At 41.3% G+C, this 13,677-nt stretch overlaps 1 protein-coding gene across 8 annotated transcripts in view; it reads left to right on the plus strand.

Annotated features, from left to right (window-relative positions):
* ANKRD26 (ankyrin repeat domain containing 26) overlaps positions 1-13,677 on the plus strand; it is a 114,323-nt gene that overhangs the window by 24,356 nt on the left and 76,290 nt on the right. For 6 of the 8 annotated variants that reach the window (XM_077470039.1, XM_077470040.1, XM_077470041.1 and 3 more), the window contains exons 2-9: positions 1,085-1,199; positions 1,302-1,475; positions 3,726-3,832; positions 4,955-5,092; positions 6,195-6,343; positions 7,631-7,681; positions 8,503-8,539; positions 11,975-12,038. In XM_077470039.1, the coding sequence (XP_077326165.1) occupies positions 1,085-1,199; positions 1,302-1,475; positions 3,726-3,832; positions 4,955-5,092; positions 6,195-6,343; positions 7,631-7,681; positions 8,503-8,539; positions 11,975-12,038 (835 nt within the window). The remainder of the gene's footprint in view (positions 1-1,084; positions 1,200-1,301; positions 1,476-3,725; positions 3,833-4,954; positions 5,093-6,194; positions 6,344-7,630; positions 7,682-8,502; positions 8,540-11,974; positions 12,039-13,677) is intronic. The other 2 variants (XM_077470042.1, XM_077470046.1) reach the window with 1 other exon arrangement.

The following is a 13,677-nucleotide window of genomic DNA, read 5'->3' on the forward strand; positions in this document are numbered from 1 at the left end:
GTGATGCTGCACAGTATGTTCCGGATACAGGAAAAAATTAAATTATATAAACAGTGCACAAAACCTTTGACCAATAAAAACTCTATGAATACAAACAAAAAAGTGACTCCACTAGGGGGCCAATATAAAAATCTTGTGTGAAAATGAAAGTCCATTCCCGAGTGAATATTTCAGGGCTCCACTAGGGAGGCCAGTATGGAATATTTGTGTGTGTGTGTGTTTTAGTCCCAATCACCTTGGACATAGTCCTATATTCCCTAAGGCCCCTTTCACACTACTGCAACTTCAAAGTCGTGCGATTTTACGGCAATTTTGCGCCCACGATTTTGATGCAAACTTTTTTCTTTTTTTTGCCATGATTTCAGGAATGCCCTTGTAAACTTGAGGTATATGGACCTCAACTCGCATCAAAGCCAGACCAAAGTAGTACATGGACTACTTTGTAGTGTGAAAGGGGCCTTACTGAATAACCAGGATTTCCAGATTTTAAGAGATCTCTAGCGCAGGATACACCAAATACGAATCACACCAGGGTAATGGTAGCAACCTCCACGCCTACCAGGTCCTCCGCTGGCTGTCCAGAAAGCGCAATTCTCCACAGTAAGATTCAAAATATTGATTTAATTTAGATTTTTCTTTTGCTTGCTCACTTTTCATTTTAAAATTTGATACATTTAAAATTAAATATATTTATTTGAAAGCTTTCTTACTTTACAGCATTGCTTCATGTTCTGCATGTATTTTCTTTCACTAATGCACAATAACACAAAATGTGCTCTCCTCAAACATACACAATAAATGCTCTATAAAAAAAGTGGTGCTGCTGAAAAAAACCCGTAATTTATGAATATCTGTATCCATATCAAGTGTTTTTGTGATAAACAATACACACAATATCTTAAAAAAATATATATTATAATAATTCTATAATTTTGTATGTGCATCTTGAACACATTTGTAAGGGTAATTTGTTACACTTTTGCTTCACATTGTTGGTAGCACAGTAGGGTAGGGTTGCATTATATATTTTTTTTTCTAAAATGTTTTATTCATTTAACTAAATATGCCTAATAATTTCTTTCAGGACACCCTTACATATTGCTTGTGCTAATGGACATTTGGATGCTGTGAAGTTGCTGGTAGAAAGCAAGGCAAAGTTAAATCTTTGCGACAATGACAGTCGAACACCTTTATTCAAGGTATCTGTATAATGCCTTAGGAACTTTATTAATTACGGTAACTATTTTGCAAAGGGTATGAGAATTTTTCCCTATGACAATTATTTACTTTTTCTTTTCTAGTCTATACAGTGTCAGCATGAGCACTGCGCTACTGCTTTGTTAGAGCACAATGCAGATCCCAATGTTGTAGATGTCAATGGAAATTCAGCCCTTCATCTTGCTGCTCTTATTCCATCTTTGGCCATAGCAAATCAGCTACTGGAACATGGCGCTAGCATTAATACTGTAAATAAAGTAAGTATTACTTTGTATGGACTAAATTGTTAACCATGTTATGGTACAGAAGATAAATGCTGCAATGTTACATAGTTAGTAAGGTTGAATAAAGACACCAGTCCATCCAGTTCAACCTGAGTGAATGTCTACAATTGTCCCTATCCCTGTACACTGCACACTCACATCGGTCCCTACCCTCAAGGAGCCCACAATCCAAGGTCCACATTCATATACTAGGGCCAATTTTTGACAGAGGCCAATTAACCTACCTACATGTCTTTGGAGTGTGGGAGGAAACCGGAAGTACCCGGAGGAAACCCACGCAGGCACAGGAAGAACATGCAAACTCCAGGCAGGTAGTGTCGTGGTTGGGATGTGAACCAGCGACCCTTTTTACTGCTAGGCGAGAGTGCTAACCACTACACCACTATGCCGCCCATAAAATTATACTTTTATAGTAATTATCCTACAATATGAAATGGTAATGTCAAAATTCACAATGGATGTGTGACATTTTCAGTGTCCTTCCAGAAAAGGTGAAGAAGCAGCAGAATGTTAAAAAAAAAAAGATATTTAAATAATATACATTGTCATACACAATTGTAATATTTAGACTGTATTAAACTATGTTTAGTATGCATGTTAGCAATGATGTCAAATCTTTATAAGGTAACTGTAAGATAAATTAAAACCAATCCAAGAGAAGGTCAGAGACTGCAGGCATGCTTCAAGAGACAGATAGAAACTGCAGACATTAAATGACACTGGAATCACAGCCTCTCTGATGCTCCCATCACTTGCTCCATTCCCCAACAAGAAGACAAGGGCAGTCAAATGATAATCTGCTTGGGGCAGTCTTACAGCACCGTGGTTGTTGCAGAAAGGTTGCACATAGGTAGTATTTTGCCAGCTGGATGGCAACATAGTGGTACATTGGGCCATATGTAGGTACTGTTTGGGCTGCATGCTGAGCAGCAGGCCAGCACAAGTTTGCCAGCAAGGACATCTAAATCTCCTACTCGGGGAACCTGTGAGGGAGGAGGTTAGATCGATTTAATGTTCTGTTTATGTATTTATTTTTCTCAGGGAAGGGAGAATTCTGTAAACTAAACTAACCTGAATCTCTAATAATAATAAATTGGTGAATCCCTTCCTGAATGCTTTTATCTTTATACAAATAGATTTTCTGAGTTATCTACTTTAATTAGGCTATTTTATTATAACGCACCACTTGAGCATGTGTGGAAAATTCAATTGATAACTGTTATAAGAAGGTTTTGTAGTGCAAACAGCTCCTATTGCTCTGACAGGCTTGGAGTTGCCTCCAGTAGTTAATTGGTATGAGTCCCGGGAGAAGGTGACCCACACTGTTTGGCAAAAGTTGACCAGTTGCAGTATTACATATAAATATGTACTACTCTTGATTTTCACCCAGCAGGCTTTTTTTTTTGTGTTTCATGAAACCAAACGTTTACACAACTCAATAGCCAAAGCTTAGACTACACCTATACTCCTTCCTTCCTTTCTTTGCCCCTAGGGCTCCATACAGGGTCTCAGATAGAGAGAGAGCGAGAGTCTAAGGGTGCATTCGCATGTGCGCTTTGATTAGATGGCCAGTGGCCATGATTAGCTGCAGGAGCTGACAGCCTGTCATTGTTTTCAATAGGTCTGTCTCCTGTAGTTAATCATGAGAACCCCTGTTGAGTTTCTCGCATCTAATGGGAGTGCAGGTGCATTTGCAGATGTAAATATATCCTCACCTCTATTTCTGTGATCTGTATTAGAAAACCCATAATGCATTACATAACCAGTGTCTTTGGTGCACCCTGTACTGTATATGTTATTTGTAAAATAAAGGTTTTCTATCATATACTGTAGGTTAAAAAAAAGACGTGCCTGTCCAAGTTCAACCAAAACTATTAATAAGAAACTAAGAAAAAAATCCTGAAAAAATAAATAAATTGATCATAAAACCACTAAAGTTTTTTAATGTGAGCAGTTTTATTTTAAAGATATATTTATTGAGCTTTAAAAAAGGCAATACAAATTTGGAGAAAAGAAAACCCTAATTAATACAGAGAAAAAAAAAACCCTGAGTTGTTTCTCAATACTTCACAATTCACAGCAGAGTAGTACAACAGATGATACATTGAATACTGTAGGTCGTATAAATGTGCACAGTTTAATCCTAAATGTATGGTTTATATTGTTATATTGACGTTTTGTATTTACTGTAATATACTAATACTCTATCGGTTTGGATTTTAGGACGGCTGTACACCACTTGTTCTAGCAGCTACTGAAAATCATCAGGAAATGGTTGAATTTTTAATTAAAGAAGGAGCTGATGTGAATTCAAAGGACAAAAATGGAAGGTATGTTTAAGGGTAGATGTGCATGTGTTTATAGAACTGGAATGAGAAAAGGGTTTTTGTATTCCAAGCCAAGGACCACCATGTTTGGTGAAGATGAATATTGCAGTATGAGGAATAGATTTAGTCACCTAAATATAACTACAGTAAATGTATTATGATGTTAAAGTGGAGGGCCGCTCCCTAAAACAAAAAAAAAAATAACATAACATTGTTCCTAAAAATCTGAAGAAAAAAAACGAAAACATATATTTTTTTAACTTGCCAGACATGGCTGTTGCTAGGCAGATCGTCCTAATCTGCCACTTCCTACACCGCGGTGATCTTCAGTCTTCTCCTCCTCATGTTGTCTTCTGAGGAATGGGGAGCGCTGTGTTCTGGGAACTGTGTGTGGCCCAGAACACAGCCGGTTATTCACAAAGCGCTGCGCAGTAGAAAACGGGCAGTGAAGCCACAACGCTCCACTGCCTGTTTCCCTTAGTTAGAATGGCTGCCCCAGGAGCCGAGGGACGGGGTCGGCTTTGGGCGGCCGACATCGCGGGCACCCTGGACAGGTAAGTGCTTATTAAAAGTCAGCAGATACAGTGTTTGTAGCTGCTGACTTTAAAAAAAAAAAATAATAATTTCAGCTGGCCCACCGCTTTAATTTTATACTGGTGAGATGACTGTTTGCTAGTGCCACAACCAGGAAACTTGGGTGGTTATGTGCACTACAGAACACTGGCTTTTTGGTTGGAGTGGTGGTATACAGCAGATCCAAGACAGTGTAGAGAACCTCCTAATTGGAGTAAGTGGCACTCCTCCTTCTATCCCACTCCTGTTGACTTTAATGGGCAACCCCCCTCACATAGACGTTGCATGGAGCAGTAGTTTTCACTCCTTTTTGTTTATCACATTTATCATATTTATATGTCATTATTATAGTATTTCATATATGGATTTTGATTAGGAAGTCTGTTTTACTTCATCACATTGTTATTGAATTCCCCAAACTACTTCACCTGTGACACTGAGGAGGTGTCCTATTGTCCCGATTAGCAGCAATGTAGGCTAGCAAAAAGCTAAATGGGGTAGGGGCGGGGGGAGGATAAAACGGGTAATAAATTCTTACCTCTTGCATTACAGAACATCTTTAATGGTTGCTGCAGGCAATGGTCAGATCAGTTTAGTGAAGTATTTACTACAAAATAATGCTGATATCTTTGTAAAAGACGAGACTGGATGGACTGCTGATGATCATGCTGTTATGAATGGCCATCATGCGTAAGTTTTTAAAATTTACTTTTATTTTATTTTTTTATCTCTGCATTAAAGTGGTTGTAAACCTCAGATGTGAAATATGAACAAAGCATTTCCCTCTCTAGCGTGTACACGTCTCAATTAAGGTCACTAAGGGGTTAATTTACTAAAACGTAAAAAGTTAGAAGCTGATTGGTTTCTATGCAGAGCTGCACCATATTTTGCACTCTACAATTTTAGTAAATCAACCCCTAAGTGTCATTTCTGTCTGCTGCTTTGTTCTATTGCTATCAGCATGAATAATTTCTGACAAGTTTTCCTGACACCAAGAGAAAAAAGATGACATGGCGGGGACCTCCAGCTGATTGACAGCCTCAGCTCTGTTCCTATGTGCTGTGCAAGGGAGGGTGTGTCCCTTCCCTCCAATCGGCTCTCTCAGAGCTCTCCTCATTGAGTGCTGATTTTGCGATTAAGGGCCCTGCCACAGTATATGTACGTGGATCGGTCCTTAATCGGTTAAACTTGGGTACACATTTGCCGAAAATTGGTAAAGAACTATCCGTTCGGCAGGAATCGGTCAACTTTCTTTCTGTGTATACAGCTTCTCATACAACAGAAGCAGGTCTTATGAGAATGCTGGAACGCCAGCATCCTATCAGCCCTTGCATCCAGTGGCAGTCCCCCCTGTTAGAACACAATAACTCAGCAGGGAGATTGCAGCACTAACATCGGATGTGTTGCTACGGCGATCTGTACATTTTTTATTTTTGTTCTGCCCGCTGAGTTGAACAAAAGACAACTTTTTGCCATGTGTACCCAGCATTAGGCAGAACTAAAGTCACTCAGTGATGATCAAAGGCCTTTATTATAGGCCATTAGACCTCTTCAAATGAAAGCAATTGACTGGCATAACTAAATATGAACTCATACTTTGATTATATAAACATATATGAGAAATATTTAGGCTGCCGTTGCTGGTCTCTTTCAAAAAGTGCAAATTTCTTTGGCTGTTATCCCTGACCAAAAATACCTATTTATGCTACCTATAATATTTAAAGGGATCAATATTTAAAGGCAGACTTTTCATGTAATTTTCTAACATTTTAATTATTTCTTTTTTTTTCAGTTGTTCACATTTAATTATTGAACACGGTTCAAAGAATAAGCGTTCATCCCTTTACAGTGGTGGTAAAAAAGGCACATCAGTATTTAACAGTCCTGATCGAGTTGTGGAAGGTGGATTTGCTTTGGGCAGCCCAGCTATAAATAAAGAAGGTAAACCCGGATCTCTAGTTCTATTATGTATAGTTATTTTTTTAAAGCTAATATTTTTCACAAATTCTGATTAGAAGATAAACCTGGTTTATTCAGCAAAACAGTTTGGGCATAGAATGAAAAAAAATATTAGTGCCAACAGATCAATCTTCTAAGTTCTGTATGAATTGTTCCTGCTGGCGTCCAGCAGCAATCCATGTGGGTAATCCCTGGCTGGGTGGACAGCCACCGATAGCTGCAGCCGCCTCTGACTTGTCATATAGACCACTTTCACACTGGTGCTGCCCGTTCGTTATTGCTAAACTGCTGCTCATTGTAGTGGCGCTTTACCGCTGTTTACGCAGCACTTTTCGGCCACTACCAGGGTGCTTTTAACCAAAAGAAGGCGTTAAAATGCCCCTGTTGTGGCACTTTCGAAACGCTTTTCAGGCGTTTTGGAAGTGCTGCCCATTAATTTCAATGGGCAGGGTGTTTTGGGAGCGCTCCTAAACCACCCCAAAGATACTGCATGCAGGACTTTTTCTAATGTCCCGCAAGCACACCGCCCCAGTGTGAAAGCACTCGGGCTTTCACACTCAAGTCTTGGGAGGCAGTTTTCAGGCGCTATTTCTAGCGCTAAAATGCCTGAAAACTGCCTCATTGTGAAAGGGGTCTGAAGTGTATAGGGCTCGGCGGCTGCAGCTTCTCATTTGCAGGTGGCAGAAACGTGTACAGAAATCAGCAGATTCTTGCTGCTGTAATTTGCAGCGGCTCTAGTCACCTGTGCGAATGTAGCCTAAAAAGCCCAATTTAAAATGATGGTACGGGAATTTGGAGGACACTCTCGTATCAGTGTTTATACTTTGGGGGTTATTTACGAAAGTAAAATCCACTTTACACTACAAGTGCACTTGGAAGTGCAGTCGCTGTAAATCTGAGGGGTAGATTTGAAATGAGAGGAAGCTCTGCTGATTTTATCATCCATCATGTGCAAGCTAAAATTATGTTTTTTATTTTCCTTGCATGTCCTCCCTTTTCCTCCCTCCATGTCCCCCATAGATTTACAACGATGTACACTTCCAAGTGTACTTGTAGTGAAAAGTGGATTTGCCTTTCGTAGATAACCCCCTTTATGGGTGGTAAAACACCTAAGAGGTGGTCATTTGTTGTTCAAACATTTGTGTTATAATTTATTTTATGTACTTGCCATCCATTTATAATAGCTTATCAGCTTAGCCTTCTAATGTCCAGGGTATGATTACCATTTTTGTTTCTGTTCTTTCCATGCCTTTTCATGTATGGATGTAGAATTGCAAGTGACTTCAAAGCAAAAGTCAAGAAAAAGAGATTCAGAGAAAGGTATTATGTAGTGAATACACGTTAGCCATTAACGCGGCTTTATGCCTGTATACAATAAAGTAAGAATTCAATATAGGGTAGCAATCCTTAGATGCAGAGATGCAGGAGACACAAACTATAAATCAGGTAAGACTGATGTTTTGTGAATGTCCACATATTTGACACAGACCTTATAGTGACCGTCAGTGTACCGTTTTGTACAGCACTGCTCCTGATCATGAATTACAGATACTTCTAGTAACCAGGCCTGAACAGTGGAGGATTCCTAAGTACATATTTCAGCACAGTCCTGTGTTTGCGCTATAATCATACTTTATTATGTGATGATTGGTAGAACAAGGTGGAGTGTAAATAATATTAGTTGAGGCCCCAATGCCAAATCCCAAAAGCTAAAATTGCCTCTTTTCAAACCATTCTCTCTGATATGTGATCTAAAATATTTGCATTTAGATTAATTCTAATATCCATTTTAATGAAGGCACATCCAGTTTTCCAAGCTGCTGGACAATAATCCAACCATGCAGTACTATTTGAAAGGAAAACATTTGTTTAGAAGTACATAACAGACAAAATTCAACTTAGTTATGCCTAGCTTTAGGCATGGTCCTTTTTATACTGTATGATCATTTTACACAACATTTCTGTTTCAGATTGTGTTCATTATAGCTGTTTTATCCAGATTTAATTTACATGAAACCTTGTCATCAACAATAGACTAATTTTCCTCTTTTCTTTCCCATTTGCTGCCTTTATAGCACCTGTACCTATTAGTTGATAATATATTTCACATTCAAAATGATGAGAATGTTTTCTCTCTATAGGAACTGATGACTTTTCCCAAGGTGACTCCGAATCCCAGTAAGATTTTTCTAATTTCTTTAGTTTTAAATTCATCTGCAAATATATCATTGTAATTTTAAGCTGCGTTTTTGTTTTAAGAGTTTTTCATATGGTATTGGTGGCCTTATTACTCAGATTTTTACAGCAGAAATCTATTTTAGCACATGGACATTAACCACTTGCCGCCCGCCCTATTACAAATAGACGGCGGCAAAGTGGTTTGATAATCCTGACCGGACGTCATATGACGTCCTCAGGATTATGAGACGCTGCGCATCGCGGCGATCGTTGTTGCGGGGTGTCAGTCTGACACCCGGCAACTACGATCTCGGTAAAGAGTCTCCGACGGAGACTCTTTACCACGTGATCAGCCGTGTCCAATCACGGCTGATCACAGTGTAAATGGGAAGAGCCGGTGATCGGCTTTTCCTCACTCGCGTCTGTCAGACGCGAGTAGAGGAGAGCCGATCGGCTGCTCCTCTGACAGGGGGGGTCTGTGCTGATCGATTATCAGCACAGCCCCCCCGAGGATGCCCACACTGGACCACCAGGGACACCACCAGGGAAAAGGTAATCCTCCCTAGACCACCAGGGATGCCCATGGTCAGCACAATGGATGCCAATCAGTGCCCATAATGGATGCCAATCAGTGCCCACAATGGGCATCACTGATTGGCATGCATTATTGTTTGGCACTGATTGGCATCCATTAGTACAGTATAAAACCAATGCCGCCTATGAGTGCCCACCCGTGCCGCCTATGAGTGCCCACCTGTTATGAGTGCCCACCTGTGCCGCCTATGAGTGCCCACCTGTGCCGCCTATGAGTGCCCACCTGTGCCGCCTATGAGTGCCCACCTGTGCCGCCTATGAGTGCCCACCCATGCCCATCTGTGCCGCCTATCCATGCCGATCTGTGCCGCCTATCCATGCCCATCTGTGCCGCCTATCCATGCCAATCCGTGCCAGCTATCAGTGCCAATTTGTGCCACCTATCAGTGTCCATCCGTGTCACCCATCCGTGTCGCCCATCCGTGCCGCCCATCCGTGCCGCCTATCCGTGCCGCCTATCAGTGCCGCCTATCAGGCCGCGTACACACGCGGGGACTGTTCGCCCAACTTTGTCCGCTGAACAGTGTTTCGGCGGACAGTCCGCCCGTGTGTGGGCTTTCAGCGGACAGTTTCAGCGAACAGTTTGCTGAACAAGGTTTTTCGGAATTTCCGAAAAACTGTCCGCTGAAACTTGGTTTCAGCGAACAGTCCCCTCGTGTGTAGGCTTGTTCGTCAAACTAAGTTCCGCGCATGCTCAGAAAGGATTTACACGCCGAAAGTTGTAATGCAGTGTATAGGACGTTGTATTTTCCGTCCCGTCGTACGTGCCGTTCACGTCATCGCGCACGGTTTCAGCAAACTGTTCGTTCGTCGTGTGTGGGCAAGTCCGTCCATGCTAATTTTGAGCGGACTGTTTGCTGAAACTGTTTGACGGACAAAGTTGAGCGAACAGTCCCCGCGTGTGTACGCGGCCTTAGTGTCCATCAATGCCACCTCATCAGTGCCACTTCATTGGTGCCCATCAGTGCCGCCTTATCAGTGCCCATCAGTGTAGCCTCATCAGTGCCCATCAGTGAAGGAGAAAACTTACTTATTTACAAAGTTTTGAAACTGAAACAAAAAAAAACATTTTTTTTTTCAAAATTTTCGGTATTTTTTTATTTGTAGCGCAAAAAATAAAAACCGTAGAGGTGATCAAATACCACCAAAAGAAAGCTCTATTTGTGGGAAAAAAATGATAAAAATTTCATTTGGGTACAGTGTAGCATGACCGCGCAATTGTCATTCAAAGTGCGACAGCGCTGAAAGCTCAAAATTGGTCTGGGCAGGAAGGTGTTTAAGTGCCCTGTATTGAAGTGGTTAAAGGGGATGTAAAGGCTCAAGGTTTTTTACCTTCATGCATTCTATGCTGGCTCCAGAGCCAACTTAGGAGCGAGCACGCATGAGTGCCCCCATAGCAAGCCGCTTGCTATGGGGGCACTCGGCAAGGGGTAGGGGAGGGCCCCAGAGCACTGTTATACGTACATGTGCAATGGTTTTGCACAGATCAGACCAGATCCTCCTCTTCTGGGGTTCCTTGCCAGTGCCCTCCTCTCCTTCCCCCTGTTGAGTGCTCCCATAGGAAGCTGCTTGCTATGGGGACTCTTGTACGGGCTTAATCCTCAGCCATGCTCTGTGTGTCCATTGGCACACAGAGTGTGGCTAGGCCCCACCCCCAATCCCTCCTCACTGGCTGTGATTGACAGCAGCTGGAGCCAATAGCTTCTGCTACTGCCTATCTGTCCAGTGAGAAGAGACACAAAGCAGAGAGAGACACAGATAAGGTTTTTTACCTTCATGCATAGAAAGCAATAAGGTAAAAAAAAAAAATATATATATATATATATATATATATATATATATATATATATATTATTATTTTTTTTTAAACCTTACCAGTTTAACATGGCTCAAGTACATTTTCTGTTTAGCGCAATAATGTAATCCAGTAGAGTTTAATTCAATTAATGTATAGGAAACGGTAGCTCTACATGATTTAGGCTTTACTGTATTGCTCCCTGTAGTTATGCCAACATGTTTACGGGGATTGCACACAGCTAACCTTACTAGTAGGGTGATGCTCAGTCATGGCCGATGAGTAAATTGAAGATCAGACGTTGGCACAAGAAGCTACAGTGTGGTTTTAATGCAGTTATCGCAGGAGTGTTTTAATCATTTTTAATAGCTAGACAAGTAACGCAAATAAAACAGGTCATATTTATTTAATATATTTTAGTTATGATTGGATTTTTGCAGTATAAAGTGATCACGTACTTGGGAGAGGTAAGGCATCATAATGCCACTGTATTTAGAGTATTTAGTAAAAAAGCTATTTATAAAAAAAATGCAGAAGTTACTGCTAGTTGCCAGTCACATTTGAAAAGATAAAACCTGACTAAATATCTGAAGGAGCACCTGAAAAAATACAAGAGGGAGGTTGTGGCCCTGCAGTTGAGAACCACTCTGGTACAGTAGAAGGCTGCGATACAGCTGAGCTCCATTGCAACACAATTCTATATAGTATGTATAAAACAGCAACACAGCTAGTGCAATGATGTACAGTGTTACAGTATTCCGGTGTTACAATATTTTCAATAGCAAACTATTGTGTTAAATTGACATTACCAGGAACACAACTTTGAGTAAACTGAGAATTCCTACTAATGTAGTAATGCCTTCAAATTAAATCCGGTCTGCTACTGTTTCTGTAATATAGATCATTTTTAACAGGTCTTGCAGATATAATACATCCTGAAACATTGATAATTTGGTCAACAATATTTAGTCTAGTGATCTGCAGTAACTTCTTTATTTCACTTTTTTTTTCTGAATGTTTTTTTGGTACATAAATTCTCATTACAGTGTTTCTGGAAAAGCAGACTCCTGGCCTTCCTCTGATGAAGATGACTTAGATTTCAGTCCAAAGGTAAAAACAGGCTTTTACAATAACGTATAGGATAGTTAACGTAAACGGTATTGGTTTTACAGTTATCTGTTCTTTCAAATAGCTTTTGACAAAAAATATGGTCCAGACTGCTGCAGTAATAAACAAACCAAGGGTTGTGTGGGCTTACTTTGGCAGGCACACTGCAGCACTGATTCCAGAACAAAAGGTGTTTGGTGTAGAACTCTGGAACTCTTTCCCTGTTACTTTTGCCTTATTCAGGGACATACACAGATCGAAAGTCAGCCAATCTCTCCATCCACACTAAAGCCGGCCATAGATGGTTCAAATCTAAGCCAGTTTGGGTGGGACCGGCCGAGATTCAAACCATATATGGGTAGGGGGGTAATAATCAGCAATAAACTAGCAATAAACACTGTTCTCCCGGCCAAGATGGCTCTCCATGCACAATAGCTCCCTGGGAGGGATTCCCCCAATCCACACTGACTGATGGGGGAATCAAGCAAATTTCTTTCCTGCAACCATGTCGCGCTGTCTATGGCCAGCTTAAAGTGGAGTTCTACTCATTTTTGTGTTTATTAAAAATCAGCAGCTACAAAAAGTGTAGCTGGGGACTTTTAATAAACACACACTCACCTGTCCCACGGTCTCTTTTCTCTTATCCTTTCCATGGCCCCGGCATTGCAAGTGTTGGCACCCAGCTGTAACAGCTTGCGGCATCGCAGCCGGGTGCACACTGTGCATGTGCGAGTCACGCAGCGCCTCCCCATTGATCGGGCAATCTTCGGGGACCTGTGACATATCCCAGAAGATTGCAGGGAAGGAGGGGAAGAGGAGAAGCTTGAGTGGAAGGTGGAGCAGGTACCTGTCAAAACTAGGTACAGGGGGGAGGAGTGCTTAAAATTGAACTTCCCCTTTTGGGTGGAGCTGTTAGGGTCTCAATTTCTGCATGGCTCAGTTTATTTTTCTTGTTCAATATTTTTATTTATCAAAGGTAGATAGAGAATAAACTCCCATTTGATGCATGTGGCACAGGCAGTTATAGTACAATTATTTACAAAGGAGAGTAATGACTGTGGAAAGGGCCTCAGAGGAGTACCCCGGGAGGCCCTGACCACATATCATCAGATAACGTCTGAGGAGGGAGATGAAAGATATGTAGAGGAAAAGATAAGAAGAAAGAAAAAGCGTAAGAGAAGAAAAAGTGTAGGAGAAACAGCAAAGAGGGAGGAGGGAGAGGCCGTCTGTTCCGTATTAGGGTAGGGGATTAACTAAAGTAGGAGATTGGTCTTGCAACCTTAAGGTTCCAGGAGCATGGGATCTAATCGTGGAGGGAGGAAATGATTCACCCATGGTTGCAATATTTTCATGTGCCGTGGGATCTTATTTAGGATGGTCTCCTCGATCTTACTGTGGATCCTAGCGTGGGTGACTATATTTTGTCTCTACCGAGCAGAGATATGAGGATTTCCAGGCCCTTGCAAGATCACTTTCTAGTTGGTCTCAACAGCGAGCATGTTTTGGGACAAGGAATTAGTCGTGCCCTAATGTGATCCCAATCTTCCTGTTCTAGAGAGATGTTCAGGTCATTGGTCCAACGGGCAGTATAAGAGAGGAAGTGGGAATATGTAGTCGTGAGGTGGGTGTACAACTTGGAAAT

Source organism: Lithobates pipiens, unplaced genomic scaffold (assembly GCF_037356315.1).
Source record: "Lithobates pipiens isolate NorthernLeopardFrog02 unplaced genomic scaffold, aLitPip1_a1.2 Scaffold_8, whole genome shotgun sequence".
Classification (NCBI taxonomy): domain Eukaryota; kingdom Metazoa; phylum Chordata; class Amphibia; order Anura; family Ranidae; genus Lithobates; species Lithobates pipiens.